Raw genomic sequence first — 27,860 nt, 5'->3', positions numbered from 1 at the left:
ACGTAAATGCCCTCCTTTGTGAGAATCCAAAGATGTACAACAAAAGCATTGGCGAGGGGTGTTTTGGTAACTGGAACATGACGTTTTCCGAAAGATGACGTAAGCAGATATCTTCATCGAGACCGTTGAATTGAAGATGAACGGTGAGGAGGGAGGAGGACAATTTAGGGAATAATCGGACGGGCTATGTGGCTTCCAAATAGTGACGTCAGCGATAACTTTCTATCGAGGCCGTCGATGGTGATGAGGAGATGAGGTGGGACCACGAAAGTAAAAAAAAGGGGAGTTTTTTGGGGTCTTGTTTGGATGGGAACGCAAAGACCATATCTGGCATGCATGGACCACCTGTCATTCATAAAGAGTAAACAAACAGCTACCAGTCAGAGACCTGAAGTCCGAATCCCTAGGTGCCGTACACATTGTTTAAAACGACAAGCGAAAAATCCCAAATAGAAAATGGGAGACAATGCCACACCGGCGGCGTCGGATTCCTTTGTCATATGACCGTTGCTCTGCCCTCCATGCACTTCTCCAGCTTGACGAGCTCAATCTCGCGTTGACCTTTGCGGACGTCCATGGTGAGCCAGAGGACGCAGTCAGGGGACAACGGTCCATTGGAGTCTTTCCTTTGCAAAGCTCTTGCTGTTGATGGGTAGGAACTAGGAACTAATTACGTAAACGCTGGCAAGAACTGAAAGACAAGGTAGGCAATCATGAATTTACATCACTCTACGATTGTTCTTCCATTTCAATAGCGCCGAGATCTGAAAAGTTTGTTTTGCCCATTTTGGCTGGGTTAGCGATTTTCTGGTAAGAGAACACAATCCTAGCTCAGAAGAGGAGTTGTGAGCTTCCTAAAACAAGTAAAATAAGAATCTGTTGAACTGTTATTCAGTCTCTATGTTTTATTTTTTTTGGGTGCTAGAAATCCATGGGTAATTGATGAATTTGAAAAAATTGTTTTGCTGGAAATGAGGAAATTCATGTTGTCGGCATTTAGGCATGGCATGAATAAGAAAAAGTTTTAGTTTCAAATACCATTTCCTTAACGTTGAATGTCAAGAAACATGTAATTTATCTCAATTTTGTACTTCTCAAGTTAGTAAAGCTGCCAAATAAGTTTTCTGTTGTCAAGTGGTCTAACAAAGCCCAAAGTCTCATTGGTATGTGTTGATTTCTCATTCAGTTGAGACTTAAAGATGTAGCAAGAAGATTGTCAGTATTAGCTTTCTACTCTTTTATAACTACTGCTATTAATTTGCATCATAATGCTGAAGGAGGAACAACATGACTTTATTCTTGCTGATTGGATTTTGTTGAAGACAATACAAATCTATCACTCCACCCGAAGGTAAGTGATCATTCGGGAAAATTCTGTGAAATAGCTTCTAAGATGTCACACCTGCATTTTGAATATTTGATTGTCGGAGAAAGCTTCGTGATCGTAGAGAGTACTCCTTAATTAGCTTTGAGAAGAATGAGTTCTCTCGTTCTAGCAACTTTTCAGGTGTATCATATTCCGCAACCCTTCCTGCTCACAGAAGAACCGGTTAAATATTTCTGGAATCAATTATTAATTTAAATGCCTGCTTTTTTGTTTTTTACAATTTCAATTTTCACCAGAGCAGTGAAAGCTTACCTTCACTGAGGACTAGAACAAGATCACTGTCTATAACTGTATGAATTCTGTGAGCTATGGTGACAACTGTACGATCTTTGAACTCTTGACTGATGATCTTCTGTATCGCACCATCGGTTGCGGAGTCAACAGAGGCTGTGGCTTCATCTAAAACAAGAATGCTGCTTCTTTTTAACAAGGCTCTTCCAAGACAGAGTAGCTGCCTCTGTCCCACACTCCAATTTTCCCCGTTCTCCACCACTGTGAAAACTATATATGTTAATAATTTAAATCTATACACCAGAGAATTGAGATTGTTTATGGTTCATATTTTATTGACCTGTTGAATCCAACTTCTCTTCCTTTGCATGCATGAGATCTCCAAGTTGGCATTTGTGAAGAGCCTGAGAATTCACCAAGATCATTTTGAATGAAAATATGAGAGACATATGACTTTTGCAATATTTTCTGTTTACGAAGTAATTTACTAATTAGAAACAAGATAACTATTGTGATGGCTCAGAACGGCCACCTGTTTTAGTAATCTTGTTAAATGATAAATATTCAATAGAAGTGATCACCTCCCATATTTCAGTGTCTGAATACTGCCCCAGCGGATCAAGGTTTCCTCTCACTGTTCCATCAAACATTGTCGGGTCTTGTGGTATGATGCTAAGCCGGGATCTCAAGTCATGAAGGCCTATCTTGCAGATATCCACATCATCAATTTCAATTGTTCCTTCTTTTGGTTCTACTATTCGGAAGATTGCCTGTATTAGAGTTGATTTTCCACTGCCTGTCCGTCCTACAACTCCTACTTTCTTCCTTCCAGGAAAGGTGCAGTTAATATCCATCAACACAGGGGGAAGATGTTCAGCATATCGGATCTGCAACAGAAAAGGATAATTTTTGTAAGTATAAATCCCTCAAATATGGATCAGATAATTAATCTGCCTGACAAGGAACACAGTATTCAGCAAAGCAGGTGTTGCTTTTAAACTGGACTTGAGATTCCATAAAGAATTTGAGAAATCAAAAGTTATCTTGTAAAGCAACCACAGTATTGACTGACAAAAATTTTGTACTTTCAGAAAGCCACAAGTCACAGATTTTATTTAGGTGATCTATAGCCCAATGATTGTCTGAATTCTATGTATATCTTCCTCCACTTACTAATCCTTATATCCTTTACGATTCTCTCTTTGGAAACTCGAGTAAGTGAGCAACCAAGCTTCATAAGAAGGACAAAGATTTATTGCCTCTGATGTCTATACACTCAGATGTGTCTGTGTAGGCAATCAATTACTTAGGAGCACTCATAACTATCTTTCCTCTTCCTGTCACTAAAAAATTAGTTTTGCAGATGAGCTCAGGTGATATAGACACATGTTTTAGTTTGCAACATGTATGACTAGTATAGAAATAAAAGAATAGGCATGTCCTTGCTACTACGACTCCAGGTACCTGCAAGTTTTTGAAGCATATTTTTCCCATTTGTGGCCAGTTGTCTCGTGGTCTGCATTCATCAATCACCAGAGGGGCTTCGCCAGCGAGTTTTGAGTATTGCAGAATTCTTTCTACTGAGATCATTTTATTCTCTGTGTTGCACAAGTTCCAAATAACTGAGGCTTGTTGAAAATTCAGATTTAATCCATATGTCACTGCCAAACCTGCAATGCCTGTAAATATCCATTCTAATAAGCATCCTCTTCATCTTCTGATTCTGAATAATAAGATGCAACCTGGTAATTTGAGAAAAGAAATTCGAAGGAACTCATTTGTTTAACCGTGAGATGCAAAAAGTGGTAATAATTTTTAGCTTTTGGTCTCTGTATGTGTTCTTTTTTTTCGTTTTGGGAATTTGTGTTTCTCTGTGTGTGTTTGTGCATATCAATGGGATATTTCTTGTCTGACACTGTTGATTCCTGTGATATCTACTGGTGTGACCATTTGCAAAATTGTATTTAAATGGTTCACTAATCAACAAATACTTCTACTAAAATCTAATTTTAATTCTTACTTGCATTAATTATTCCTTCAGGGATGCTCACGAGAAAAACCAGTGAGAACGCAAACACAAAATTGGACAGCAAGTTTAGTCTGAAGGAAAGCCACTCCATTGCTGATACATTATGGAACCAGGGCCTAGAGTGGCAATCAATAAGGCCAAGATTTGCATTAGTGAAACGGCCTTCTTGGTCGAAAGCTCGGATTGTTGCTGCTCCTGTTAGTGATTCTCCAAAATGGTGGAGAATTGGTGCTCTTCGAATCCCAGCTATGCGGGCCAGTTCTCTTGCAGTTGGTATATAGTATTGCTGCATTGATCCCCAAAATGGTTAAATCAAAATTTTCTGAAAACAAAGAATTGGATGGGGAATGGGTAAAACTTCTAGAATAAAAAATATACAGATGCCTAATCATGAAATCCTTCCTAGGTTAATTACAAAGATTGAGATTAAATCTTTTGTAATCATTGTTTGATGGGATGATGGTTACAGTTGAAACAAGTGCTTACTTGGTACCATATGCAGATTGCTGTAACTGGAATGAAGACCACAAACACTTGCCATGCTACCTGTGACATCACAGCGATAGTCCCCAAAATCCGTATTATTGAAAATGCACACCAACCTAATCTACCAGGAACTTCCAAGTCTACCACACTTTGATCTGTAGAAGCCTGCAAATAAAATAACAAATGAGCTTAGTAAGTTAGCCAGTTCTTTTCTCTCTTGTATACACATGTTTGCTTGACTTAGGTTATTACGCTTATGTATTTCTCAAAATGTTTGGTACCATGAAACAAAAGGTCCTAGGAAGATTGCTCAATGGTACTCTGTGTTGGGTAAGAAAACAGCTTAATGGCTCAAGAGAGTTTTATGTATTCCTTTATAGCTTTCATAGTGAAAATATAAATCAGACACTATGAGGCATTGAATTGAGACCTGAAATTCAGAAGCACTTTCTTATATTCCTCGTATGGCCCAAATCATGTTTGATGTTGTAAGAATAATTTATTATGCAACTATGTTTCCCTATATTTTCTTCCCTATTACCATTTTTACCTTTACTTATTTCCAACCTCTCAAATTAAATCTTCAGTAATTTTCTCTGGGAAAACGATCAAGTTGCCCTGGTATACTGTGTTAATTCCTTTGGTTGACATTATCAGTCAGTAAGTCTATGCTCCAATCCATGTTTTTAAAATTGAACTGGATGTCAACTGTTTGGCATGGTCGTCAGTATTCCACCAGATGATCAACCATGACTGACAGTCAACATAAAAGGTGCAATATTTGCTTGGTAATTATATGTTGTCTAAGCATTGGCTGTCGGACTACCCAATCCAATCACCATGGACACAGTGGCTCTGTCATATGAAATTCTTAAGCAATCTTATGCATTCAAACATAAACTGGAGAGATATCTTACTCACCCGATTTAATATTCTTCCAGTTGGTGTTGAATCAAAGAAAGCCATTGGAGCACGAAATACACTATGCAGCATCTCGATGAAGAGCTTTTGTGAGGTTAGAATGCCGGCTATTGCAAGTACCGCAGCTCGGACCAGCACACAAAGTGAACTTCCAGTAGAGAGAATTATATAAACAAGGAATAGTATTTTTAATCCTACTAAAGGTTCAGCCTCAGTTGTAGGAGGACAAGCCCATGCCATCCAATAATTACTTGCTATCTGTAATACTTGGAAGAGTGACTGTGCCAGGACTATGATAGGAACCAAAGCTCCACCTTTCACTGCAGTCAGGTAGGACCAGTAGACTTCTTTTCCAATGCTTCCTTTTACTCTTTCTTCATCCTGGACTAATCTCCCTCCATTTTCCTTTTTCTGGAGGGAAAGATTATGTTTACGCTCATGCTGACCTGAGGTTGGTTCAGCATCAACTTCTCCATCAGATACTGGTCTTTCAGATGTTCTGCTTGAATTTTCGACCATGAGAATTGACTCTAAAGCTTGGCTGTGTGCTCCAACTAAAACTTCAAATCCAATGTTCTGTTTTATTAGTTCTTCAAACGTTCCTGCCTGTTTGACTCTTCCATTTTGCATTACCTGTTAAATATCATTATTTGTCATCATTAGTATAAAAGGTACTAGAACTATGGGTATTGTGTTGCCCTAATAAAATGAGACAAAAGGTGAGTGTATACCAGAATAAGGTCTGCTGCTGGAAGAAACTCAACTTGATGTGTCACATAAAGTACAGTTTTGTCTTTAAGAATCCCCATTAGACAGTTCTGCAAAGAAGATAAAAAGGGGAAAAAAAAACCCAAAGATATACAAACTATTAGAGAATCTGTGACTGTAATTGTAAAAAACTTACCCCCAACCCACTGGTTGATTACGACTCACAAACCTAAAGTCAAGCTGATAGGGTTAGTATAGAGTTCAGGTAGGAACATTAGTGCTAAACTTTCCTGAGCTCTAAACAAGTTATCATGCCATTCTTATTCTAGTTTAATAGTACTAGCCAGTCTTGACCATGTTACACTTTCTTCATTTAAGGCATGGGTAAATTTGGTATTGGAGAGTCGGCCTGTAGCAACATTAACCCAGACTGAGACATCAAATGTAAGTCTGAATTTATGGTAGTCTGAAAAAACCTAACCTCAAAGAGTTGGGTGCCTGTATGAGCATCAACAGCACTAAAAGGGTCGTCAAGAAGATATATATCAGCATCATGATAGACTGCACGTGCTATTTGTATTCTTTGTTTCTGGCCTCCACTCATATTAATTCCCCTTTCTCCAATCTCTGTTAGATCACCAGAGGAGAAAAGCTCAAAATCCTTTTCCAACGCACAAGCTTTAATTGTTTTGTCATACTTGACACTGTTATAAGGATTCCCAAAGAGAATGTTCTCTCTGACATTTCCTGACAATATCCAGGGGGACTGAGGAACATATGCTTTAGTTCCCCTGATCTTTACTGTTCCTGACAGCTTTGGTATCTCTCCAAGAACACAAGAAAGCATACTAGATTTTCCTGAACCAACTGTCCCACAAATGGCCACTTTCATCCCCCTCTTCACTTTTAACTCTATTTTGTCAAGAGTTGGGCTTCTTGATTCTGGATTCCAGCTGAATCTCCCATTATCAATCTCAACCTCAAATCCTAATTCTTCTTTTGGTGCAATCAAAACTGCATCTGGTTGAATTTCATCCTCCTGCAGGTATGATGCAACTCGGTCAACTGAAACTTTAGCCTGTGCAATCACTGATAGTAAATCAGGTAAATTAAATATTGGATCCTGCAACATTCGGAATGTTGCCAATGCAGATATAACTCTTCCAGCTGTAAGTGGGATTCCCAGAAGCATGCATGTTCCAAATGTCAGAACAGAAATGAATGTGGGGGATCCCCAGAAGATAAATGCTGTGATTGCTCCCAACTGTAATGACTTCCATATCCAGTTATATTCATCTACTCTCAGGCTTTCTATCTTTTGGAGAAACTTAGTATCCCAAGCTTGGAGTTTCAGAGTCTTCATGTTGCGGAGAACTTCTGATGTAGCTTTCATCCGCTTATCCTTTGCTTCCATGATTTTGGTCTGAAACATTTTCATGAATTTTGTGAGGGGTATGTTGCAGGCCATGACCATCACTGTTGCCAAGAATCCTGTCACTGATCCAAGACCGAGATTCATATGTAGAATGTAGATCGCCAAGGAAATTTGTATTGGTAGCATCCAAATGATGTTCAGGTACCAGATGAAGTCTGTAATACGTTGGACATCAACACTCATTAAATTAATGATCTCTCCACTAGTATGGCTTTGGCGTGACTGGCTTGATAGATGCAGGCCCTTTCTGTATATGTGGGACATGAGAGCTGCTTGAAGCCGAAGACCAAGCTGGCGGGCCCCAAAAATCCACTGCCTCTCTGCAATAGTCTCAACCATTTTGGAACTTAGGAATGCTACTGCAAGAAGGTATCCCTTCTCTAATCTTTGGTGCCTCTTATCACTTAAAAACTTCACAAAGTCATCAATCAAGTAGGGTCCAACATATGATGCTGCAGCATTGATGATGGCAAATGCTGCATTAATTGCTGCTTTCTTCCTGATAAACAGGAAGATTGCCTTGTAGACGGATGGATTTGTAGTGCTGTCCTTCTCCTTGACATGATTTAGACATTCATCAAATGAATGGGATACGAACTTAGCAGAGTCTTTCATAGCAACATCTGGGATATCATCTTGTTCAAGTGGTTTCTTAATCCCAACTGAAAACAATGGATTAAGCCAAGAGAAGGTAATGAGTTGGAGAAGGGTAGCCTGGCCATATAGAGAATCTTTTTGGCCTTCTACTTTATTTTCAGCTTTCCCATTAAGAAGTGGGTCAGTGATGCCATTCCTGAAGAAGCTGATGCCTGTGGTCCCTCTTATTGAAATACAAAACAAGTAGGTCAAGGGAACAAGACTGAAGAAGTCAATGTAATCTGCTACCCCAGGAAATCCTTTCTCAGTAAGAATGTAGTGAATATCAAGAGATGTGAAAACGATAGACAATGAGAAGCTGCTTGTCCACCAAACTCTTAGAAACCAAGGAAGTTTTGTTGACTTCGCTTTCCATGTATTCAGAACTGCAATTAGTGAAATCAACCATGATAAGACTTGCATGATTTCTCCCAGAAAAACTGGTGGTGTAGATTTGCAATGGTTTCCATAACCATTCAAGAGCATCAGAATAAAAAAGAAATGGCTTCCCAGTAGCAGAATATTGCAACCTATATTGGCTTTGTATGTGAGGCCATGTTTGACAATTCCCGGGGACCTTTCTGCACTTTTTTCTGTAGGTTCTGATCTCCGTATGCATGAGTGACATACAAGTTTTTGTAAAAAGTAGGTTAATATGCTTGCAAGGATCCCAACTTGGAGAACTATGCTGACTTTCTCCCAGAAGCAAGGTGAGCTCAACTTTAATAACTGTGCTTCCCAATATTTAAGGATTTCCGGATCTGATACACATGAAGCAACAATATTAAATCAGGAAAGAATTTGAGAGAGGAGAAACCATCGTCCATATTTACTTTTACTATCAGAAGTGATGGTAGCTTCCATAAATCAAATTTCATGGTCATTTGTAGTCATTTATCTCTAAGTGACAGATATCTGAATGGTAAAATGGACCATGGTGATAAGTTCTGCTTATGGAGTTCATGATTGATGATTCGTGCCAATTGATACATGCTTGTAATTTATATCAACAGACACAAAAAAAGGCAGCAAAATTCTTATTTTGGATAAAGCTAAATTTAGGGGAGGAAATGCAGACATCCTGGACAACATATTTGGTGGTCCTATTTCAATTCTTTTGCAATAGCAATCTCATCTTTTATCTAGGCATATGGATAAAGATATGTTTTTTCAATCTTTCTGTTTTGTATTGAATAAGAAATTGATTCCAATTCTCATTTATTAGACCATGGTTCTACACATTTGTTTCTTTCAGGACTGCTCCATCACAGGCACTGTTGGGAGCATCAGTGAAACCAGAGTAGGGCAGAGAAAGTCTCGCCTCCAAATTCTTTTCAGAAGGGCGACTTTGGTTAAAACAAACTCTGCAACCATAGGTTAGATTGTTTCCATTTTTCATCTGAAATAATTTGTCTAATGGGTTTTGAATTATCCAGATATAACCTTCTGAAACATTAGCCACCCAGTTTACTCAAAGTGTGAGTCTTTGTTCATGGAGATTTTCATATTGCAATATACATGTCTCTAAAGAGAAAAATGTGCATACATACAACCTCCCAGAAGTCTTATTGTTTACTGGAGAATCTTTCTGTTAGAATACTTTGAAAAGTTCTAGTTACCTATGCAAACAGAGTCAGTAGAAACTTCTTAGCTTATGTATAACTATAGAACTGCAGATATATGTTTAACATGATACTCACAGCGTGTGCAGCCTATATAGAACAACAAATCACTTCCAAAAATTAAAATTTGATAGATACATAAAGTTGTGACTGCAGTTCATATTGACCAGAGCAAACCAAATAACCATTGAAATTCCTAGAAAGAACTGTTTCTCTCTTTTACTTCCGTGAACATGTATCCTTCAGTTCCAATAACAAAGGGAGAGAGCTTACTTGTTTTACTGTTGAAATCAAACATCTTTGCGTGTAGCACCTTGCTCCTGAGGCAGTAGGATGAAGTTTGGCAATGGCTCACGAGAGATCCATCTACTGAAGCTTTAATGGGTCCTAAATTCAAAAGAAAAGGCCTTACAAGTGCCTTATAACATACAGTGTTAATGGGTTTAAAGAGAACAACATAATGGAAGAAGAAGGAGAGAGAAGGGACAGATACGGATAGCCCAAGAAAATGGGGAGGGATCTTTTTCCTTGCAAGCCATTCATTAATGGAGGGAAGAACCTGGTTGGGTAGGGTCACACTTGTTGATTCGATTCTTTGTATTTTGATGGGTTCTTTTAGAGTGTTATGGCATGAGCTTGGGAAACAAACAAAAACTAAAGAAGGATTCAATAAAATTATCAAAGTGTGATGCGCACTGACGCTGTCAGTACGAGAGAGAGAACACCATAAAGCTTCAAGTGTGCTGCGCACTAACACTGAGAAGAAAGAGACAATGTGGGAGATAATGAACCAGAAAGGATTTCAAATATTGCTAGCGTGAGCTTGCATGGAAAGCAGTGAAAGAAAAGAAAAAGAAGATGAATTTGCCTTCTCTGGGAAAAGATTTCGAGTCACAAAGCAGTAACCCATGCGAGAAAATTATCTACAGAGTTTAATAAACCTTGACCTCTACAAAATTACAATTTTATTCTACGTTGTATAGTTGACAAATCAGGATTCTTGATCTTGTAAACCTAATTAACACCCTTTTTCAATTTTCTTATGACTCCGATAACCAAATATAATGTAAAAAATTTATTTAAGAGAAATTCTGGAAAACAATAATAGGTAAACATGAGTGGAGAAATTCTCACCTCTGAATCCCAAAATTCCAACTTTGTCAACTGGGTTCTTTCTATTTAATATCGGTTGCCTGGTTTTGAGCCCTTTGGATTTTTAAATTGCTTCCACTTGGTTTCAGTTTGTTTATAATCCAAAAAGTAGGAAAATTCTTAAATTACCATGACCAAGTTGGTCTTTCCAATTTTTTTTTTTTTTCCCTCTCTTTCTGGGTCATGTAACACTTAGCTCTACAACCAAGCACGGGTGATGTTTTTCAATGGCTCAAAAGTTTTCACCGATGCTTTAATAATGTTATGATTAAAGGATGAACTCCGCAAGTTTCTTCAACCCATTAAGTGTTCATTCATGTTTTTATGATTGTTTGGATAAAAATGGAGATTTGGCAATCATGTCATGGAAGGAGGATCCAGTTGGAATGGTATTCCCAACTGATAATTTTGATTTCAATATAGGGTTGATCTAGAAAGACCACTAAGAAGTCCTTAGATTTTGAAATAATCCCATTCTCTGTTGATAATATTATAAACTACATATAAATCTATATATAGATAATCTTTCAAAACCATTTTGGTGTTGTAAAGATTGCTTATAATGACATTGATGTTTCCCATCATGCAGAGTGGAAAACAACCTAAACCCACACTGATGAGAGAATTTTCTTATCTAAGCAAATTACAATTTTGTTCTGCGTTGTATCGTTGAAAAATCAGGTTTTTTTTTACAGAGGACTCGTTTTTAAGAAAGATAAATTCTAGTGATCTGATAAAGCTAATTAAAAATTATTCTTTTTCAATCTCTTTATAACTCCGATAATTAAATATTAACTAAACAAAATGGGTGGAGAAGTTCTCACCTCTGAATCCCAAAATTCCAACTTTATCAACAAGTTTCTTTCTATTCAATGTGTTGCCTGGTTTTTTGAGGTCTTTGGAATTTTATATTGCGGTTTCAGTTGCTTTATAGTCCAAAACTGGAAGAACTCATTTTAGTGTTCAAATGGGTCTTTCTCAATTTTCAATTTTTTCTTTCTTTTTTTGTCATGTAACGCTTTGCGCTAACGCTTTGCGCTACAGCTCTACAACCAAGCACAGTGCTTTTCAATGGCTCAAAAGTCTTCTTTCTACCCACTGATGATGTTTTGATAATGTTATGATTAAAGATGAATTCCCCTAGTGTCTTCAACCCATGAACAGTTTATTCATGTTTTAATGATTGCTCAGAGAAGTAGAGAGAGAAAGAGGGGGACAGATTGGGATGGCTGAAGAACATTTCACAATGGAGATTAGGGACTTTTTTGCATGTGGATCTTGTCATGTAGGGAAGATCCTGTTGGAATAGTATTCCCCACCAGATGATTTTGATTTTGATTTTGATTTCAGTGTAGGGTTGATCTCAAAAATTACCATTAAGACTTTAAAATATAAACTTTTCATGATGATCGAATAATTATATTCCTTTTCTCTGTTGATAATATTGTAAATTACATCCAATATAAATATAGATAATCTTTCAAAACCATTTTTTTGTTTGGCAGAAAAAGGGATGCAGTAGTGGTGATCTTGTGCCCCATTACACGATGTTCAGCCTTTCAAGTATGACATATGCAAGCATTAATCATGTGAACTCTCTGCGCAAGCACTAGCCCCATCAGTGTAGTCTTACTAGAGACCTAGTATAATCCACGGAAATCAGTAGTGGTCTCATGCCCAGATCAAAGACGAAGAGATTCAACCTGAAACACAAGGGCTACCAAACCACAAGAAAACGAGCTTGGGACCGCTAGACCACCAACCCCAGTGGTACCATTTTGGTGTTTTAAAAGTTGCTAAGAACAAAAAATCTGGGGTATCTACTGAATTACTGAGCATTACAGGATGGAGTGTGAGGATATTTTGCAACAAAAAAGTTGCCTTTTTGGATACAGGACAAATGAACAAAGGCAATGGATTGGATGCAGTACTTTTGACAATTACAAAAGGAATCAAATGGGCAAAATCTACAAATTTAGAGATCAATGAGATTTGGTGCAACCAAAAGGACGCATTGGAAGGGTTGGCCAAACCTCATACAACAATGTGGCCTTTGATTATGATAAAAGCCTTTATTAACATTCTAACTAATGCTCGAGGAGCGTCTGTTTGTAATTTTAAATCCCCAACACTCTTACATTACTTAAATTCTCTAGCACTGAATGCTGCAAGTAGTTGCAGCAATAGTACCTTAGATACATCCATTACTGCATTTAGAAAAAGCAGCATTGATGTTATGCACTGTTAAGTAATATATTTTTCTCCTTATTATCAAAATAAAATAAAATAATTGCTTAGAATCACATTGATGTTTCCCATCATGCAAAGTGGAAAACAATCACAACCCACACTGATGAGTAATCTTTGTTTGCTACTGGGTTTTCTGATCATGGTATATGATATTTTTGAGATCCAAAGTTACAATGGTTAGATTTTAAAAATATGTGCTCTAAGAGTCACACAGAAGATATACAACAAACAGAAGACTTCACTGATGAGCCCATAAAGTTATAATAATGTGCTTTGTCATTGGATTACCTTTATTTGTTAACTTTTCGAGTAAAGACTGGCCTTTTTCAGAACCACTATAGTGTGTGCTTGGCTGCTTGCATATGTAAAGGAGTGAAAGGAAAGTTGATGGACCATCAGGTTTATAGTAGTTTAATTAGAATGAATTTTCTGGTCTCAAATCAGAAGCTTAAGGCAGTCAAGAGAAATCCTCGCATGAAACAATTTTTAGAAAAGTTTCTTCTTCTTTTTTCCCCTTTTAAATGGTTTAATGGGTCTCCTTTTCAGTGAATTGGAACCCTGTCAGTGTACTCAAGTTGTTTTATTTATTCCCTACTCCTTTTGTGAGGATGAACTGGTCCATCAGGAGGTCACAACTTTTATCATAATTGGTGGTAACTTTTTGGAAGAAGATCATGGGGAATATTATCTGCTGTTGGGGAATGAGGAAATCTCTCTATCATCTTATTGTGGATTGATGGGTTCAGCAGCTGATGCTAAAAGGGGATCAATTACAAAAGAATATCCAAAATGTCTCAGGGAAAAAGCATCAAATGTGAGAAGTTAGATTGATTTACTTTAGACCACCAAGGACTAGCCCAGCATAGAAAATATCAGTAGAAATTGAGGCCTATATGATGTAGAACACACAAAAAAAAAAAAAAAAAAAAACAGAGCAATCAAACAACCACAAGACAAGGATACATGAAGTTTGGAGTCAATGGTGAGATGAAAGCATTTCCACTGCTAATAAAGAAAAGGGTTCAAAGCCCTCTTTGGAGGGTAGCTTATACATATAGGGGAGAAAGTTTTGCTCCAAGAAGATTTAAACTTTTAATCTCTTAATTATGAGGTGTGGATCTTTGTCAACTAAACCAATCCTTTGGGGTTAATAGGAAAACTTTAATATACATTGAAAATATAAGGCAAGCAAATGTGTTAAAATGTTTAGGGTAGGAGAAGACAGTTGCTTTAAACAGTCATTGTTCTTAATTTTGTTAGTGGCATGGCTAGTGGGGGGCAGGAAGAATCTTATAGGAGAGATATAACCATTCATTACTCCTCTGAAGATGTTGCACTCTTTGGTTTTTTAAGTTCTGATGACCACTTTTTCCTCCACGGAAAGAACTTTCCTAATGCTATTAGTTTCCTATAATATATGTAAATTTTCTTGCTTTACCTAGAAATGGTAGATATTGGGAACTATTCCCTTGGCATTTAGTGAAATCTTTGTCTTGGTCATTCATTCTTTATATTCTTGCCAAACTCTGAATTTGGTCCATCCATGAGCTGGAAGTAAACAGCATAGTGGTGCATGTAGCTGTCAGCTCTAGCAGAGACTGAAGCTTTTGAAGCCAAAGGTACATTTGATTCTAGGGTTCTCTTTTTCTTGGGCTCCACATTCCACATTAATAAAATAATGGACTTTGGAATTCAACAAGCCACTTTGCTTGTGTTGTAGAAAGTTAGAAACTTTTACATTCAAAATCCTATGAAAAAAAAGGATCTCCCTCACCCCACCCCTAAAAAAATTATGCAATTCTAATGATAGGGACAGAAGTCTGATTGTACATGTTTTCAGTGAAGCCTTAAGAGACGTGTGTCTTTTGGGTTCTGTTTACTAATGAAGGAATCAATAGGAAGGCCAAACAGTCCTCTACAACAGATTTAAGTCATTGGTAGCTGATTGATGATTTGGTATTCCACCATTGATCAGAGAAAAACTTTCTTGGAATTTTACCATATATCACAACTATATATGCTTTAGGTTGTGTGATTTTCTTCCTTTGTTTTCTTGGTTATGTAGTCTCTGTTCTTCCAAACAGTTTTAAAAAATATTTATTTTTTATTTACTTCTAAAATAGTATGATATGGAGATATTGGGAAATTTGCAGTTAGGAGTTTAACCCATTATAGACTGGATCCTCATAAGAAGGATGAAAATTAATAATATTAAAGAAGAGGCTAGTTCAATTCCCTGAAATAATTTTCTTTTCTCCTTGTGACCCAATGAAGTTTGGGAGATCCTCTAGGTGGACAACCATATTGTCAACAAGGCATTTTCTTATCTTGTGTATACATTCAAAATATTAAAACAAACAGGTGAGGAAGGAACTCCAACAAGAAGGCAAGAACCCATCTGAGGGTATAATGCCCATACTAAACCTAGACATCAACTCCTATAATTGATTCAGACTTTGAGAAGAACCGAACTTTATTCACAAGAGGAGAAAGGGGGTAAAAAATTTCCCCAAGAAAACAACAAATACAGCAGCAAACACTTGTCAAACTTCACAAACATCCATGAAGCCAATAATTTCAGTGAGGGTCCACCCCACAGAGATCTAGAATGACACTGACAATGGTCAGACAAATGATAAATCAATTCTGCAACATAACGAGCTGACACAAGTAGGGCCTCACCTAATCCAAAAATAAGAGAGCTACCCAGCGGTCCTAGCCCAACCCAACTCCCCAGAACATATTTCCTCTCCTGTCATGCTCATTCCACTCTCTTTTTCCAATCTTTGCTGCTACTGTTGATGCTCAAGTCCCCTCAGAACAGGATGAAGAAAAAACAAAGATGGAAAAGACTCTTCTAGCTGCTACCTGCTAGGTGTCCCAGCAATTGAGCAAGTCTTCAATTTACAGCTACCAATTAGAACAACTAAACGTGGCATTTCCTCAGCCCCTCAGTCTGACAAGACCCTTCTCCGTCCTTGTTGTTTTGTTCTTTATCTCCTTTTTAATTCCACGAGTTGATGTTGGAGGTGTGAGGAGGAACGGTGGAAATGCCTTGGCTGTGGAGTTCAGAGAGTACACTTTCGGTGGAAGGTGACTTTAGTCCTAATGGTAGAGGCAGCCACGGCTTGTTTATGGCCTCCTTCATCACCCTATCTATCTCCTCCTCTCCCTGTTCATCACACCCAAGAGTCAGGACCACCCATACACAACACAAATACTAACATAAAAGCTCAATTTTGTAGTATTTAGTTCTTTATATATACTCACTTGAGGAAAAGGTGATGGAATCTGTGGTGTGGGCATCACAGGGCATCCCCATGCATCAGCATGCATCTGCAACATAGCAATGCTTATTAGCAAAAACATCAAATATGTTGAATGCTGCAATATATAAATGATGTTAGATCCTCCATTTTTGGTTGGCTCTGGAATTCTAACATTACCCCTGCATAAGTTTTCCAAGGCCAGATTTCTGAAGGCTGCTGCCATGAGGGGAACCCTGGATGACCCCACATTTGGATGCCAGGTGGATGACTGCTAGGATGGCCCCACACAGGGTATATCTGGCTCGTCGAGAAACCATGATTAGCATGGTATGGAGGGTAGGCCATGACAGGGTTTTGTGCATAAACCCTCTGCATGCTGTCCCTCGGATGATGATGCCATTTCCGAGCATCTTCCTTTGGCAGGATGTGTCTTCGATGCATTCGGTACTTCTGCAATACAAACAACAGCAGCAACATCAACATAAACCACTCGTTCATGTAGTGTAAAACAAAAATGGTGGTCCTGATGACCCTACACCCTTGCATCCTTCAATTGTCAGATTACTTCCCAATGTACTACACCAATCCTAATTAAGTTTAGTAATCCCTAAAGTGAACACTTTCTCCTAACTCTTATGCATCAAATATCTCACATTGGTCATACTTTACTTCATGATGTACTACACCAATCCTAATTAAGTTTAGTAACCCCTGAAGTGAACACTTTCTCCTAACTCTTATGCATCAAATATCTCACATTGGTCATACTTTACTTCATGATGTACTACACCAATCCTAATTAAGTTTAGTAACCCCTGAAGTGAACACTTTCTCCTAACTTTTAAGCATTAAATATCTCATATTGGTCGGTGGAAAGTATGAAAAAAGAAAAGTAGGGAAAAGACACGAAGTTTTGAACACAAAAGAGAGTTTGGCAGACTAAAAAACTATGGCTGATCAAACCAAAATAAAGTCTTAACTATCTTCTACTTAAAAAGACATGAAAACCTTTCCAAAATACTTTATCATCTTTGTCCCCTTCAATTTCAATTTAAAAAGCATCATGATACTCCCCTTTGGATTTATCCGTACAAATTTTTTTTGTGGATGAATGAACTACAGAAAAGGGCAAATCCGGTGCTGAAGGCTTTCGCACAAGCAGAGTCCTGGGGGGAGGGGGGGCATCACTACCAAAAACCCAATAGGGGGGAGAGAAAATACAAAGAGGGAAGAGAGGGGAAGGGGGAAGGCCAGCCTATAACAAATAGGCTGAAAGGAGGAACCTAAACCCAGGTAACAACAAAGAGTCTGTTGATTTATCCATATTCTGCACACATAGTAACCTGGAAACATGTGTCTTACAAGCATACCACTTCACATTAACCTGTTTCAAATTCAAAGGGTGCTTTATGTAAGTGCTTAACCATCACATACAGGGCTGATTCCTGTTTCCTCTTCTTAATCATTTTGTGCAATCCCAACAAAACACTAAGAAGCTTTCAATACTAACCTGGAGGTGACTTGCCACATTATGTCTTGTCAAGCCATCCGTCTTCATTAATTCGAGAATTCGAGAAGGGATGGCTTGATCGACCCCCAGTTGCTCAACTGCTTGCACAAATCGTTTGTGCAGTTCAGGAGTCCAGTCAACCTGAAAACACCATAATTCAAAACAAAGATTATGAAAAATTGATCAGATAACCATTGGATAGAAGAGTCCAGTAATGATTTATCCTGTGGAATTCTTAATTTCATTTTAACCTTCATCAGGAATTAAATTAAACTACCTTTATCTTCCTCTTGTTTACTCTGGCCCCACAAGAAGGAAGGTTTGATGTCTTTCCCTCAGCACGACAATCCGTTATCCTGTCTCTATCATTCTGATGAGAAGATTTATTGTTTCCAGTCTTGGAACCATCAGGTGAGTTATCCTCCTCTTTGATCCCAGCACCTTTAGCACCTACTGCTGGATCAACTTTAATAGCAGTTTCTTCGGATGGATTGCTGTAAGTAATGTCGACAGATTTCGATTCTGCTTCTTGATCCCCAGACTCTTTCTCCATTGCAGAATTAGCTTGGTCTTGACAGTCACCATCATCTACCAATCTCCCCCCCTGTTTCAATTGTGGGGTTGAAGGTGCTGGAAACCTATCACTAGCTGCTGAGTACTCATGGTTATGCTTGTGGTCCTGCGCTTCATTTTCCATTTCCAATATATTTTCACTATCTGGATTCATGGTTTCCACTTGGAGCTGAAGCCTGGAAACTATGGAATCTTTAATGGGCTGCAATGATCTGGAGATATCTGCTCCCCCTGCATTTAAGACCTGTTCAGGATAATCGTCTCAGAAATTTTCCATTTCCAGTTCATAGGATTAGAACTGAATTACATCACAGCAGAAAAATTCAAAATAATCCAAACCAAGAATTAAATTGATTTAGTGGTTTTGCCTCACCTTATGAACAACATGCTGCCAAATATTCTTCAACTTGTCTTCAGATAGTGGCTTCTGAAGGAACTCTACTGCACCAAGCTGAAATTTTGTGCAATTCAAGATGTAAATGAAAAATGGCACTATTTTCACTAGCGTTTACATGCAATGAACAGTTGCAAGGACAAGACACTGCATTTTCACATGTGTGCCTGTGAGTTGAGATGTTAGAAAACTTACTGCAATGCACTTCATCATAGTGCTTAAGCACTGGATATTTGATGTCACTGCAACAGAAAAATTCAAGTCATATTAGCAGCTGTGAGCAAATTAATAAAGTGAATGCTAGAGTCCTGAGGAAAAAGTGGTGCCAACTCTAAAATAAACCAATTATCCTAGTAAGACTAATCATTAAGGTGAAAAGTAAAAGTTTATTGCATCTAACTTGAAATAGATAAGAGATGAACACACTTACTGATGGTGGGTAGGTCCTTGGCGCTCTCAAGAAACCTGAAACTACCATGGTTATTACCTGTGCTGACCTGTAAACTCAGATGCATTTCAAGATGGTTACACCACAGAGAAACATAAGGTAATAATGCACTTAATACGTTTAGCCAAAGTTGCACATTCATCCGAAATCAAATCTCCTTACCTCTACTATGGCAACATGGAAGCACTCTGTTTTGTTTGAGATTGCAGTCAATGCTTCGTTCTCATTGCTAAATGTGAAAACTACAAACAACATGCATAATGTCACCATTAAGAAAGGAAACAGATCAGAAGAAACGCGGGGGGGGGGGGTGGGAGCATCCTTCCACCTCCTTCACAACTTAATCAGTAACGTTTTTTATTTTTCAGGAGCTATGCCCCCGTATACAAGGATAATAATGCACATGGACAAGTATTCAGCATTTATTCAGATGCACAGATGACTAACATTCTTAGAACTTTTTAAGAGAGGACAACTGCTAAGGAAATAGAAAAAAGATGACAAAAGAAACTAAGAGATATACACAGATGACATATATTTACTCTAAAATGATTATTGTTCAGGAGGTTTTGTTCACAGCACTAGTGTATCAAAACTGACCCCTATTTTATCACTCAAAGCAACTGAATTCAAGAAATGAACATGGAGTTAACCCCCCCCCCAAATAAAAAATGAACATGGAAAAGATCAAGGCAGTAACTATTGAAAAATTAACCCTTGCTTCTATTTGGCCTAGATCGAGGTGGTCTTTTGGTTTTGCTCGAGATTAGAAGTGGATCCTAAGAACGTTCTCTGGCTCCATGATTTGCGACCATGTGGGTAAGCTCGTCTTTGCTGCCACTGTTCACCACTTATAGTGGGAGTGCAACATGAGAAGATGGACTTCCAAATCCTGATCTCGAGTCTTGATTTGGAATGTCATCTATTTTGATGTTTCTTCTAAACTCATTTCATGCCTCATCCCCCAGTTTCTGACTCTCCAAGGAATAGATTGATTGTTAGTTCCTGAAGTCTTAATTATTCTTTCCAGTCGCCCTCTTGACTGGTAGTTGCCCCCCTGGTTTCTCTTTCTATTTCTCTTTGGCCTCGGTTTTTTAATATAATTATTTATTCATCCAAAAAATATATATTGAAAAATTACATATCAGTCAACTCAAGGGATAAAATGGAAGAGAGCTATACTTTTACAGTTACCTGCTTACAAGAACAGGATTTTAATTCTTGATGTCCAACAAAAGATGTCTTTTAGAATACACCAAAAAAGAGGGGGGGGGGGGGGAGAACAAATTCATACTCTCAACCTTTAATCCAGAAATCTACACAGGCAAAAAAAGGAGTATATTAAAATATATGTTATGTTCTAATAACTAAATATTTATTTTATTCACCCAAAAAAACAATATATTTACCAAAACTCAAAGCAGTGATACCTGCAACAAATCAAAAGTGGGATATCTAATGCTATGAGGAATACAGGAGAAAAAAAAATCCAAGTTCCAAACTTGTAACATTTTTCATCTGAAGCTATCAACAGAATTGAGATATGGAAGGTCACTAACCAATGTAGTCCATTTTCTCAAGCCTGGATTTTATCTCAGCAGCTGAGTCACTGTCTTCGTCAAGGAGAAGAACCCTGAGGCCCTTAGGAAAATCCTTCCAGGCCATTTGATCATCCGTAGTACCATCCATCGTTGACTTGGCATTCCTTCAGGCCACCGAGGTGTGTGGGAGATCTTCACTTGTCAGCATACTGTTCTAATACAGCAGGAACCAGATCATACAACAACCCTGTAAGATCCAAATGAAGAGAACATCATATTTATATGAGTCATTAAATCAAAGATAACCCGCTCAGCAAACGAATGACCTGATAATCTACCGAAGAAATTAGGGGTAAAAGAAACTGAAAGAGTGATGCTAAGTGGGACTCTTATGTGTTCACTGTTCTTAAAGAACCCTGTAAAGAACTCGTTCAAAGAAGACGACCCAAAAGTCTTAAAGACTTGGAGGATTCCTTTTAATTTAAAGACAAAACTAGAAGTTCCCAAGTATTAGTATCTCAGGAGGAAAATCATACAGCATTCACACAAAGTCTTTCAGAATTCATTAATGGAAGACAAGCAGAAAGCTGGAATCAACTGCTAAGAACCCAAACTCAGAAACCACCATATTCACTTTAAAGGAGCAAAATGCCAAAAACAAGAAAAGGAGAGGCAATTGAAATATACCCAATAACTCATGAAGCTCGAGAAGACTAATCAATCGTGATTAAATCACATAGATCCATTCCAATTATATATAAACACACCACCAACATTCATACCTCAAATGGGAGCAAGAATAAACAAGCTCTTTCAATGTTTCAGTTGCCCAGAGTCGTCAATGGAGCGTAAGAAAGAGAGAGAGAGAGAGAGAGAGAGAGAGAGGCATTAAGTGCGTTTCTTGTGGTGTCTAAGCACAATAGCTGTCGGTAGCTCTGCACCACAGAATATGCAAAGATCCCCAAAAAGGTCAAAAATAGTAGCAGAAGTACTTTAACATAATCTTAATCTCAATTTGGTTGAACATAAATTACCATTCTAAATTCTAGTTGACACTGTTATCCCAGTGTAGTCTCTTTTGGTGACTCCTTTATTCTCCTTATCAAATGAGATCCAAAGTGAATACCTTTCTGCTGAAACAAAGGGAAAAGATTAACTTTCCAGTAATCTCAACACGCATTGTAAGTTCATAAATTAACCCAGTTCAGTGCTGTGGCCCTATCATTAGTTGGATAACAGAGAAACTTAGTTTGAACAGTGAACTGAGAACGACTGCTACCACTTATGGGATGGTCTGGCTTGGCTTTGGCAGTGGTATTTGCCTTATGCTTATCAAGATACATCACTCACTATCACTAGAGGTGGTCACAGTTCCATCTGGAATGTTTAACTGGTAAGTGGTAAGGTAGCATATTTGAATTGTCAAACGCAGACTGATAACCACAAAGAAAAGCCCAAGGACAACACCTCTCCCAATTCCCAAGTGTCAAAGAAATCTTTTTTTTCCATGTTGGAACAGTATGGATGAGCCTTAGACTATTAGGTATACTTGACCAGTGCATTAAAAACTTCAAGCTGATAAGTATAAGACTCATTTGACACGTAAGAACCGGTGTCGAATCAAGGATAAAATTATTAATAAACTCACTCGCAAAATCAGTTTGAGCTTTGAAGCTCAACCCGGTATTTAAATAATTATAAATAAGGTGCTACATGCAATATTGACGAGGCCTAGCTTAGCCAAACCTGTTTAAATCTTCGTGGACAAAAGAAATTTGTTTATAGTTACACGAATATTCCCTGCACAGTTCTCAAAAGACAACACAAAGCAACTCCAAATCTAATGACTTGATCTTTTCTGCCCTTTCAAACATAATTGTTAGATCTTAAAATTGCAACTTGCCTTTTTGAGAGAGCAAAAAAAAATTCATGACTAGTCACAAATGCCATGAACTTGGGCAATGATTTTTGCCTCATTAATGTCAAAAATTTTAAGTGCAAGGGTTTTGGTGTAATTTCAATTGTTATGACTCAGAGTATATATATATATAATAAGATATAAAAAGGGAAATGGATTAGCTTCCTTAAGTATGGGATCAGGTAGTTAGTAGTTAGTTAAGCATTAAATTAATCAGTAAATCGCTGGGATTCGGGAGTGTCAAGTGTGTACGACTAATCACCGAAACTTATTAAATATGATAAGTGTTGTACGGAACGACACGTCATACTGAGTTAAACGAGTCAGGAATATGCGAACAAGTCAGAGGAGCTGAGTCACGTGTGGGCTCCGAAAGCCGACTTTGTCACGAGTGAACTTACACGGATCACGAGACATAAAATTTTACAGTGACTCATCACTAATCCGTATGAAGTGGTAAATGACAAAATTACCCCTGACGTCGACGGTGATAATTGATTATCCATACGGCTTCTACGTAAGATTGAAATTGACAATTCGAAATTCATATCCGGTTCTAAAAGTAGAAAGGCAAATTCCAGTGTAATGCGGATCATGTTATTACGGTGGATCACAATCGTGGCGGTAGAACTCAAGAGGGACCCGGTCGTTGAATGGTTGAGATTTGCATATATTACAAGGGTTGAACAAACAAACCAGATTCAACCCTGAGGGGTGGCTCAGTTGGCAAAAAACCAACGCTTCCACATAGGAGGTCAGAGTTCAAATCCCCTTGCGGCCAAGGGCGAAGCCCCGTCTATATTAATTAAAATGCTCCTACCCCTGAGGATGTAGTCGAGGTACGCGTAAGCTAGCCCAGATTCCCGGGAGATCTGTATTGCTAATGATTAGTTTGTCATCTATAATATTTATAGGTTTATAACTTAATTAACATCTTATTTTCTTTATTTTTTTAATTACTAATCCAGCTTTGCCTAAATTTACTGATGCTCCCTTGTCATTAAACTCTGTCAGTTAACTAATGATATTTGCATCTTTGTATTTTTCAAAATCCCAGAATATCCTGAGAGTATTATCTTTCCATCTCGTGAAGAGTCGACTCTTTGAAATCCAAAATGACAATAATATAAGGGCGAAAAATCGCATTCCATGTGGCTTTTTGAAATGAGAAATTGTCTTTTAGCTTCTTAATTCTAATGAATGGTAAAATGAACATTATACATCCAATCTTAACATCATTATAAATGAATGGGCAATAGTAATTTTATAAAGAACAAGGTTCAAATAGCAACTAAGCTACAGTGTAGGAAAACAATAGTAATTATCCCTAATATTTACAATGAATTATCATTAAGTTGAATTATAGTTTGAAGAAATAATTTTAAAATTTAGTTGTGCTGGTCCTAACCTAACCTAAGAATAGATTAGGGCTAAACTATTCAAACCCTGAATTAGGGCTGAAGGGATTCAACCGAATTAGTGGTTGGAGATTTGCATCTATCACATGAATTAAAATGAAAAAAAGCCCAAATGGTCCATCACATTCATGTAAAGGCATCAAGCTTTAAGTCTCTACAACCTAAGACACAGTTTAATTGCTGCCAAAACTCACTCGAGTGCAATCCCAACCACCATGTTTCTAAATAATTTCCAACCATTAATGTACCTACTACCTTTTCTTTTTCATCTTTTTTCCTATTTACTTGACCATAGGAAGAGCTTTTTTTACCACTTTTTTACACAAAGGATTTAGTTTCATGATATCTCTTTGTCAATGATGTTGGTAGTTTTATTAATGGAAGGAAGCCTTCGGTTTAAAGCATTGTAGGTTTAATCTTTCAAATTTTGCTAATTCAAGCAACAGTGAAAGAGTATACTTAAATAAGTGGACTAGTAGAAGCTAAACTCATGGTAGTTGTGGTATAATTGAATTAATTAAATACCCAAATTTGAATTATGATGATTTTAATTTAGAATTTTTTTCTGAATAAAACAAGAAAAAGAAAAAGACCTTTTGGATGGTTTTTAAAAGAAAACAGTAACTCAATTATCATGGAGTGACATGTATGTAATATAAAGATGTTTACAGAAGATAAGAAAAGATATGAACTTTGATTGATTCAATTTTGAATTTTTTTTTTCTTCTCCATATATACATCAAAAAAATAATTCTCCTTATAATTTAAAGCTTAGAAGGCATCGAAAGTTTTTAACAGCTCTATCTAAATGGTGGAAATTCACTGATTGATCTTTTTGTCATACTTGATGTTCTATTTTCACCAAATAATAAAGAGAGAAAGAGAAAAGAAATGGGACTCATGGTTTCCAATTGCTCACAGAATTAGAAAGAGATAGAAAAAGGATACTCTATTTGGGCTTTTTATCCCAAGAAAAAGAAACAAAACAAAATTAGGTAGTAATGTTGACTAGGCAATCTAGTTCCCCTGAAAACTGAAGAAAACCTTGTTGGTTTGTTGAATTTGAATAGCTATATTTACACATTTATCACAATCAATCAAAGGGATGATGATGTTATATACTTATCCCACCTTTTTCCTTGTTGTGATAATGAAAGGGGCCAAATCTCACAGCAAAGGGTAATAAAAGGGCCCACATAAAAAGGTATCCTGTTGATATCTTTTTCTAGATCTCTGTACCTTGATTTTATATCATCACCAGTTCACCACAACTTTTCATATTGTCCTCCAATCCTTTAACATGAATGACAAATGCAGATACACCAGCCTCACATTCCCTTCAACTGAAGAAAATTCTAGCACCTTTCCTCTACATTATACCCACAGAAATATAAAAATGCTTATCAATGAGTCCTAAAAACCCAGCTATTGCCCACAGTTTCTGGAGTTTGGTGCCCATGGTTTTTGGATATGAAGTTAGGTTAACAAACATTACTGTCCAGGTAGGTGAAGTGATTGGTGGATAGGGAGAAAACTACATGTGTGCATGTTCTTCTTCTTAATGTACCCAGAGAAAAATTTTAATGGGTTTCTGCCTAAAAGGTCCCGATTAAAGATTAGGAACCATCAGGGGCGGACCGGCATTGGGGCCAGGGGGTCATGGCCCCCGGATTTTGAAAATTTGTTATAAATTTTTTAATTTTCTGATTTTTATGCTAATTCCTTTATTTTTTTTCTTCAGCTTTTTCTCTTTTTACATGTGAAATGTCACTATTTGGCCCCCCCCAATATTGAGAACCATTTGTAAAGGTAATATAATGGATATAAATGTCATCCAAAATTAAAAACTAGTTCCTCAATCCCTATTTATTCTCCCTTTTCTTCTCTCTCATGTTTTCTTCCTATTTATTCTCTTATCTTTTTATAAACGTGGGTTAAGGAAAATTTTTGAAAAAAAAATCTTATTAGGTATTCAAAATTTCATTCCTAATTAAAAATTAACTCCTCAATCCCTATTTATTCTCTCCTCTCTCATTTTCTCTTTCTATTTATTCTCTTCCCTTTCTATAAGTATGGGTTAAGGAAAAATTGGAGAAAAATCTTCTCCACAATTAGGTATTCTTTCTCTTTCTCAATTTATTTATCGTTTCTATTATTTTATTTTTTTATTTGACTTTATACTATTTGTTTCTTTATTTCTTCTACAATTTTTGTTATTTGATTTTATACTGTGAATAAAATGTCTATAGTTAGTAAGGTAAAACAACCATTGGTTTGCATCTACTAACAAAAAAAATTTTGGTTTGCATATGACTTTCTAGGGTTGAATTCTTTTCTTTTTTCTTTTTTTAATTTTATCTATATTTGTTAAAAAAAATTATTATCAATAATGAGCCCTACAAAATAAGCATTAGTGCTTCCCAACGGAAAGGTTATCTGGACTTTTATTCTTCAGCCCCCCACTTTTGAATCCTGGGTCCGCCTCTAGGAACCATACTTCACAGAAATCCAACATTATACTCTGGAAGTTTTGTTGCTGAATGAATACATCATATCTGAAAACTAGTCATGATTAGTCCGAAGAATTAGTTTGAAGATCATACGTTTCATCCTCACAGATATCTTGTGAATTAACTTTTTACCTATGTCACTAATTTTGTATAGTTGGTCTAATTTGATTTGGAGAGAATACTGGAATCATTCTCTTAAACAAACCTTCCATTAAAACAGACCCCACTCCTTGACAGTCAAGCCATGTGTTGCTTCAAGGAGCATAAAAGTTATGTTCTATCACTCTCGGGAGATTGGTATCACATCACATCATATAGGTTAAATAAATATAAATCCTAATCCAAAATGAATTACTAAGACTTTTTCCTTAGGCACTTGATAGCGAGCACAGGGTGGATCTTGCTGCCAGGGTAGGGAATTTCTTTCTTAAGAATGATTTGGTTGCGTTGATTTGCTATTTCCAGTGTTCCCGCTTCCAGTCTAGCTCAGGGTGGAATACTACATGGTTCTTTTTCTGAACAAATGATAAATTTTGGCTTTTAAAACATGGAAATTTACAGAGTTTTTTTTTTTACCACTAATTAATTCAAAAAAGTATAATGCTTCATGACAATATGTAACATCGACATCTAAGTAACACTGATTAGAAGTTTAGTTGTACTCTCAAACCAGATTAATTTATCCTTAATTTTCCTCCCAACATAGGTAAGTTGTTATAATGATGTTCATCTGAATCGAAATAAAGCTTAGTCAACTAGTAATGAATAAAGGATTGAACTAATAAAAGCACTTTCTAGTTTCTTTCACAATCGAAAAAAAAAAAAAGTTGGTGGAGATTCATTTAAATGCTTGTTCTTGGAGTTATTATTAGTGATAGATCTTCAATCTCAATATAAATACATGTTTTTGAAAGCTCAAGAATTTTTCAATCTTTCCCTCATTGATTGTTCTTATAAAGGAAACAGGATTAATGCATGGGAGATTCGTCTCCCCACATTGAGCCTGTCTTTAGTCATTTGGGGGGCATTTATACCTATCCACCTGTCCTCAATGCTTACATGAACACGGGGTTGACTTTTGAAATGATGTTGTATGTGCTTCGTTCTAAGATACAAGAAAACTGAAGTTATATCTCATGCACATCATCAAGACAAGAAATCTTAATGCTTAATTAAAAATTATTACACTATTTGAATTGATGTTTATAGTGGTGTTCTTATTAAAGCCCAAATGATAAACCTTAGCAGGCCAACAAAATTTCATGCTTGAATCACAAGTTGAAGAAAGGATCAAATAACCAAGAAGCAATCTTTTACCCCCCCTAAAAAAGGGAAAAATTAATTTTCTTTTTTCTGACATCTGTTGAACTTAACAAAATAAAAGACTAACCAGTAATGATGGGCTGGGTTGAAACACTGCGC

The 27,860-nt window shown here is 37.1% G+C and overlaps 2 protein-coding genes across 7 annotated transcripts; both read right to left on the bottom strand.

The window, feature by feature from the left end:
* Positions 1-905: 905 nt before the first annotated feature.
* On the bottom strand, positions 906-11,480 carry LOC149013233 (putative ABC transporter C family member 15). The gene is made up of 12 exons (XM_089158068.1): positions 11,432-11,480; positions 9,729-9,842; positions 6,244-8,594; positions 5,786-5,872; positions 5,055-5,687; positions 4,134-4,298; positions 3,639-3,933; positions 3,083-3,297; positions 2,200-2,505; positions 1,959-2,022; positions 1,640-1,879; positions 906-1,531 (listed from the first exon to the last, which is right to left on the bottom strand). Exons 2-12 carry the CDS (start codon positions 9,751-9,753, stop codon positions 1,389-1,391), a joined length of 4,524 nt encoding a protein of 1,507 aa, XP_089014194.1. The 5' UTR covers positions 9,754-9,842; positions 11,432-11,480; the 3' UTR covers positions 906-1,388.
* Positions 11,481-15,312: 3,832 nt separating this feature from the next.
* Positions 15,313-21,734, bottom strand: APRR2 (CheY-like two-component responsive regulator family protein). 6 transcript variants are annotated; one of them, XM_089159089.1, is made up of 12 exons: positions 21,627-21,734; positions 21,375-21,527; positions 20,611-20,839; positions 19,214-19,293; positions 19,034-19,100; positions 18,799-18,845; positions 18,583-18,660; positions 17,914-18,453; positions 17,637-17,777; positions 16,304-16,576; positions 16,128-16,193; positions 15,313-16,029 (listed from the first exon to the last, which is right to left on the bottom strand). In XM_089159089.1, exons 3-12 carry the CDS (start codon positions 20,738-20,740, stop codon positions 15,862-15,864), a joined length of 1,590 nt encoding a protein of 529 aa, XP_089015215.1. In that variant the 5' UTR covers positions 20,741-20,839; positions 21,375-21,527; positions 21,627-21,734; the 3' UTR covers positions 15,313-15,861. The 6 variants fall into 6 exon arrangements, with proteins under 6 accessions (XP_089015215.1, XP_089015216.1, XP_089015217.1 ...); XM_089159090.1 differs by lacking the exon at positions 21,627-21,734 and having other exon boundaries at positions 21,375-21,536; XM_089159091.1 differs by lacking the exons at positions 21,375-21,527; positions 21,627-21,734 and adding an exon at positions 21,280-21,367.
* Positions 21,735-27,860: the final 6,126 nt, after the last annotated feature.

This window comes from Hakea prostrata, chromosome 6 (assembly GCF_041222555.1).
Source record: "Hakea prostrata isolate BN-2017 chromosome 6, UWA_Hpros_2, whole genome shotgun sequence".
Classification (NCBI taxonomy): Eukaryota; Viridiplantae; Streptophyta; class Magnoliopsida; order Proteales; family Proteaceae; genus Hakea; species Hakea prostrata.
The sequence above is the reverse complement of the archived record's forward strand: the minus strand, read 5'-3'. Positions and strand labels throughout refer to the sequence as shown.

Excerpts from the sequence above, each read along its gene's own strand:
- LOC149013233 (XM_089158068.1), bottom strand. The coding sequence starts at position 9,753 with ATGTTTGATTTCAACAGTAAAACAA. Across the intron at positions 8,595-9,728 it reads TGATTTCAACAGTAAAACAA|ATCCGGAAATCCTTAAATAT; the intron begins GTAAGCTCTCTC and ends CATGTGTATCAG. Across the intron at positions 1,532-1,639 it reads TGTTCTAGTCCTCAGTGAAG|GAAGGGTTGCGGAATATGAT; the intron begins GTAAGCTTTCAC and ends TTCTGTGAGCAG.
- APRR2 (XM_089159089.1), bottom strand. The coding sequence starts at position 20,740 with ATGGATGGTACTACGGATGATCAAATGGCCTGGAAGGATTTTCCTAAG. Across the intron at positions 19,294-20,610 it reads TGAGAAAATGGACTACATTG|TTTTCACATTTAGCAATGAG; the intron begins GTTAGTGACCTT and ends TGTTGTTTGTAG. Across the intron at positions 18,454-18,582 it reads GGCAGCATGTTGTTCATAAG|GTCTTAAATGCAGGGGGAGC; the intron begins GTGAGGCAAAAC and ends TATCCTGAACAG.